Below are 5,334 nucleotides of genomic sequence, written 5' to 3' on the forward strand. Positions count from 1 at the left end.
AAATGAATCGACCTAGGAGTGAGGTCTGAGGTGGAGAGGGATCTGTGAGCCACCAGTACACAGATGATGGTCCCTAAAACCAGCAATGTCAGCCTGCCCAGGCGGCCTGGGAGCTGAGAGGAGAAAGCCAGAACATAAGGGAATGGGTGGAGAAAGAGAGAACACAGAGGCCATGCGGGTTGGCCAGAAAGGTTTGAGGAGACCCAGGAGAGCTTGGTGTCCCAGGAGCCCAGGAATAAGCGCCAAGAAGGGAGCGTGGGGCTTCCTGGTGGCGCAGTGGTTGAGAGTCCGCCTGCCGATGCAGGGGACACAGGTTTGTGCCCCGGTCCGGGAAGATCCCGCATGCCACGGAGCGGCTGGGCCCGTGAGCCATGGCCGCTGAGCCTGCGCGTCTGGAGCCTGTGCTCCGCAACGGGAGAGGCCACAACAGTGAGAGGCCCGCGTACCGGGAAAAAAAAAAAAAAAAGGGAGTGTGGCAGCTGCATGAGCGCTGCTGGGGGAGTAAGGAAGGATGTAGACCAAGAAGCGTCCAGTGGATTTAGCAACAAGGTGGGCCCAGCGAGAGCCATTTCAGGGGCCTGGTGGGGGCGGAAGCAGATTGCAGTGGGTTGCAGAAGGAATCAGATTTGACAAATTGCAAGTAGCCAATTGGAGACAACTCTCGATCAAAAAAAAACCCCTCTGCTGAGAAGGGAAGGCAAAAGGTAGGGCGGTGGCTAGAGGGAGGGCTTTCTTTGGATGGGAGAGAAATGAGCATGTTTATGAGCCCTGTGGGAGAAACCTAGGGCTCTGGGGTGGTGAGAGAGGTTAGAAAGGAGTGCCAGTGAGCCAGGAGAAAATGGACAGTTGCTCCAAGGGCTGGTGGGAAGGTTCAGGGTAAGGAGAAAAGAGAGCAGGTGGGGCTGGGCCGTTCAGGGTCCAGGGGAGCAGCTCCCACCCCCTCGGGCCCAGGCTGGCTGGTGAAGAGGAGGGGCTACTCCTCCTCTCCTTCCAGAAGGTCCCACTTGAAGACCAGGAGCCTCTCTGGCTCCAGCCTGGAGATCATGGGTTGGATCAGGGGGCTCAGGGTTCCATGGAACCCTCCTTGCTCTGGCCAGAATTTGGAGCTTGGGGCTACATGGCCAGGAGGCTGGCCTCAAGGAGACCTCGTCCCGCAGCCCATTTCTCGGGGGATCCCAGGCTCACTGTGCTTATCATTTTGTTGGGGAGACAAGTGAATTGAGCCTGGTCCCGTCCTGGTCCCAGAGGCTGCCCAGGGAGTTGGATGTGGATCTACATGAGCCAGAGGGGACAGGTGGCTGAGCCTCAGTGGCTCAGTCCTCGTGGTCTCTGCATCTTAGATGCTGGTCATTTGGGGCTATTTTTTGTTCATCTCACTCTGTGACGTGCTCAGTAGGGAAACTGTGTTCAGGGCCAGTCATCTCTAGGATCTGCACCGGCAGAGAGAAGACGCCTGGCACCAAGGACAGGGCCACGTGGCATGTTTGAAGGAATGAATGAAAGGAGAGCTCTAAATTGTAACAGTTGGAATGGACCCTGGCATAAGTGAAGCGCACAGGAGGAAATGAGTAATTATACTGGGGCGGGGAGGTTTGGTGACAGAGGCCTTTCCAGACATGAGTTTGATAAGCAGAGAAGGAGAGCATTCCAGGCAGAGGGAACTGCTAACACCGAGGCCTGGAGGCAAGAAAGAGTCTGGCATGTTCTGGGGTCGTGGAGGAATGTAGTACAGCTGGGCCTCAGCATCTGAGGGCAGTGGCCAGAGAGAAGTTGGAGTCAATTCCTGAAAGGCCTTGCAAGGCCAGGTCCAGGGTAAAGAGCCGGCCTTGATCCCTACAGTCTGGGGGCCCCGGTGGGGGCAGGTGGGGTAGTACTAGGCCCACAGGGACCGCTCTGGACGGTGGTAAAGTGGCAGGTGTCTCGGAGTCTCAGGCCCAGAGCTGACCTGTCCCCTCCACCAACCCCAGCATGGTGAGGACACCTTCAACCGGGCCAAGCTGCTCAATGTGGGTTTCCTAGAGGCACTGAAGGAGGACGCCGCCTACAGCTGCTTCATCTTCAGTGACGTGGACCTGGTGCCCATGGATGACCGCAACCTGTACCGCTGTGGCGACCAGCCTCGCCACTTTGCCATTGCCATGGACAAGTTCGGCTTTCGGTGAGGGCTCCCTTCTCAGGTGGGCCCAGGCCTCCCTACCCCACCCAGGCCACCGCTCCCAGCCCCAGGGGCCCCCTTGCTGCCGGGCCTCCATCTGGAATCCCCTGGGGCCCCTCACTGATGCCTGCCTTCCGTGCCCTAGGCTGCCCTATGCTGGCTACTTTGGAGGTGTGTCGGGCCTGAATAAATCCCAGTTCCTGAGAATCAATGGCTTCCCCAACGAGTACTGGGGTTGGGGTGGTGAGGATGATGACATCTTCAACCGGTGAGTGGGGACAGGGTGGGGAGGAGACTGGGTGCTTGAGGTGGGGGGGGGCGGGGCGCAGACGGGGCAGGGCTCTTCGCCCTTCCTGGCGCCTGCTCCAGCCCGGCTGTCCCCGTCCCCAGGATCTCCCTGGCTGGGATGAAGATCTCGCGCCCAGACATCCGCATAGGCCGCTACCGCATGATCAAGCACGACCGGGACAAGCATAATGAACCCAACCCTCAAAGGTGACCCCCAGCGCCCTTGACCCCAACCACCCCGGCCCCTTACTCCGTAGAGGTGATGTCCCAGTGCCACTGATCCCCAGAGGTGATCCCAAGGTCCCCGACCCTTGACTTCTAGAGATGACTCCCACCACCCCAATCCCTGTTCCCCAGTCCCCAGCTCAGCCTCTCCCCATCTGGCTCTCGCCCCTGGCCTGATTCCTAGAAGTGACTGAAGTTTAAAGGCAGGGCTCAGATGGTCACTGAGTAGCTTGCATTTCTCTCGGTGCCCTCGCAGACCTCACTTGTGCCAGAACAGATAGGACAAGAGATAGCGGGCCCAGGGCACAGCTCCAGGGCCTGCGGACCCAACAGAGGTGGCCCGAGCAACGTGGGGTGGTAGTGGAAATCATTGCTGAGCCCTCTGAGATTGGAGTAGGTGGCTGGTCTCTGAGGAGGAAGCAACATTGGTGTCTGATGCTGGGTGGGAGAAGTGCCTGAGGGCATGTGAAATGTAGGGGCAGGGGGCGCGAGGGTGCACAGCAGTCAGACCCAGTCCCGGCTGGATAGCCCGTGTGAAGTTCATTCTAGGCAGGGAGGCCGGCAGAGGCAGCACAGGGTGATCAGGGCAAGGTGCTGTCCTGGCAGAAGAGGGAGTGATGGTGGGAGGCATCCTGGAGGAGGTGATGGTAAACTGGAGTTTGAAAAGAGTTATTCATTCTACAAATATGTGCCACACACCTACCCTAGGCACAGTGCTATATTCACCAGGCTGATGGAGGAGGCCAGTCTGGTTAAAAGGAATAATATGTGTAGGAGTCTGGAATGTGAACGTCCATTGTATACGCTGAGAGTCTGAAACTCTTCAGTCTGAAGGCTGGGAGTGACAGGAGAGGGGGTCTCTGCTGATCCCAGGTTGGGAGTTTCACTTTTGTCCCAGAGGCGCTGGCGAGTCATGGAAGGGTTTCCGGCGGGGAGGGGGCAGGACCAGATTTGGGTTTGGAAGGCTCACCCTTGTGAGTTTGAAGAAGGTGAAGGGCGGGCAGAGCTGCCGGGTGGAGCAGGAGGAAGCAGACTAGGCCCAAAGGAGTTGACGGAGCCCCGGGCGCATGTGGTGTGACGCTGCCGTGCCCACACGGGACCAGTAGGGATGTTCTGCTCTGAAGCCAGTGTGTCAGAGTGGGGAGGGAGGCGGCAGCACTGATGGAGGGTTGATCTTTGGCAGAAGCGTGACGCACCAGGCGTCCAGGGAGTTGATGAAAAAGCAGTTCAGATAAAAACCATGGTAAGCAGGGAAAGGACGAGAGGCTGGGAGAAGAGGTGCTTCAGGGCATCTGAGGGAGAGCGCTCAGTGTTGGGATGGCTCTGGAGAGCGATCTGAACTGAGCTCAGAAGGACTGGGAGGATCAAACAGTTGGGATGAGGGTGGGAGGAGCTCTGGAAGCACATGCCAGGGGCCATGGTCCTGTTTCAGGAATAGCGTGTCTAGGTGCCATCCTCAGTTGTGATGTCTGCCTTAGGTGGGGGAGTGGCATGATAGCAAGATGTTTCTGGCTTAAGGAACTCTGTGAATGCTGGTTTCATCTACCTAGTTGCTTTTGCCTCAGATCTAGGAGTCCTGAATTCTTCTTTCCCTCGCCTTACATGTCCGGACCATCAGCCGGTCACATCAGTGCAACCCCCCAAACATATCTGAGCTGGTCCACTTTTCTCTTTACCTTTGCCCTAGTGAGGCCTCCGTCCTCTTGCCCGGCTGGTTTTCTGTCTTCCCTCTTCTAGAGTTCATGTTCCCTGACTCTCCCTCCCCCAAACTGGGCAAAAAAATCCCTCGGTGTCTTCTCACCCACAGAATAAAAAAGTGCTTCCTCTGACTTACAGAGGCCTGCCCGTACATGCTCTAACCTCCCAGCTAATCTTACTCTGGTTTTTCCCCTTGGCCCATTAAGCTCGAGCCACTCAGCTGTGCCAATTCTCATTTCCTGTGTAGGGTCAGCATGTGCTGTTACCTCTGCCTGGAATGCTCTTCCTCTGCTGTCAGCTTGATGGCCCGCACGCACCCCTTCCACGGCAGTCATCCTGGTCTCCCTCTCCTGTCTCCCTTAGCACGCTGATGTCTTCCTTGTCTGTTACTTGTCTCCCTTAGTGGAATAGACTTGCCACGAGAGGAAGGACCTTGCTGTCCTGTTCATGGCTGTGACCCTGGTGCTTAGAGCGCACCTAGCACATGGGGACTGCTCAATAAATAGATGCTGAAGGAGTGACTAAAGGATGAGGAACAGAGAAGATGGCACAGAGATGATGGGTGTGAGGAGTAAAGATGATGCATACAATACAGGACACGTTGCATTTGAGGTACCTGTGGGGTGCCCTGTGTCTAGGTCTGAGATGAGAGAAAGATTTGTGAGGGTGTTGTGATTCTGGACTCAAGGGGGTGAGATCTCTTTTTTGAGGGTAGTTGCAAGAGCCAAAGGGCTCCAGGCAGGTGGAGGGGGCAACGAAGAGAACCGAGTCACCCCAGGAAGAAGCCAGGATGGCATGCCCCTTGGCCCCAGTGATCTCTGTTGGGTTTGGTGGTGAGCCCTGATCTGGACCCACTTCCATCCTATCTAGGTTTACCAAGATTCAAAACACGAAGCTGACCATGAAGCGGGACGGCATCGGGTCAGTGCGGTACCAGGTCTTGGAAGTGTCTCGGCAACCGCTCTTCA

The 5,334-nt window shown here is 56.9% G+C and overlaps 1 protein-coding gene across 1 annotated transcript in view; it reads left to right on the forward strand.

Annotated features, from left to right (window-relative positions):
• The window catches only part of B4GALT2 (beta-1,4-galactosyltransferase 2), a 7,642-nt gene that overhangs the window by 2,117 nt on the left and 191 nt on the right, over positions 1–5,334 (forward strand). The window contains exons 3-6 of the mRNA XM_007468263.1: positions 1,968–2,158; positions 2,301–2,423; positions 2,546–2,650; positions 5,237–5,303. Of these exons, the coding sequence (XP_007468325.1) occupies positions 1,968–2,158; positions 2,301–2,423; positions 2,546–2,650; positions 5,237–5,303 (486 nt within the window). The remainder of the gene's footprint in view (positions 1–1,967; positions 2,159–2,300; positions 2,424–2,545; positions 2,651–5,236; positions 5,304–5,334) is intronic.

This window comes from Lipotes vexillifer, unplaced genomic scaffold (genome assembly GCF_000442215.2).
Source record: "Lipotes vexillifer unplaced genomic scaffold, Lipotes_vexillifer_v1.1 scaffold661, whole genome shotgun sequence".
Classification (NCBI taxonomy): Eukaryota; Metazoa; Chordata; class Mammalia; order Artiodactyla; family Lipotidae; genus Lipotes; species Lipotes vexillifer.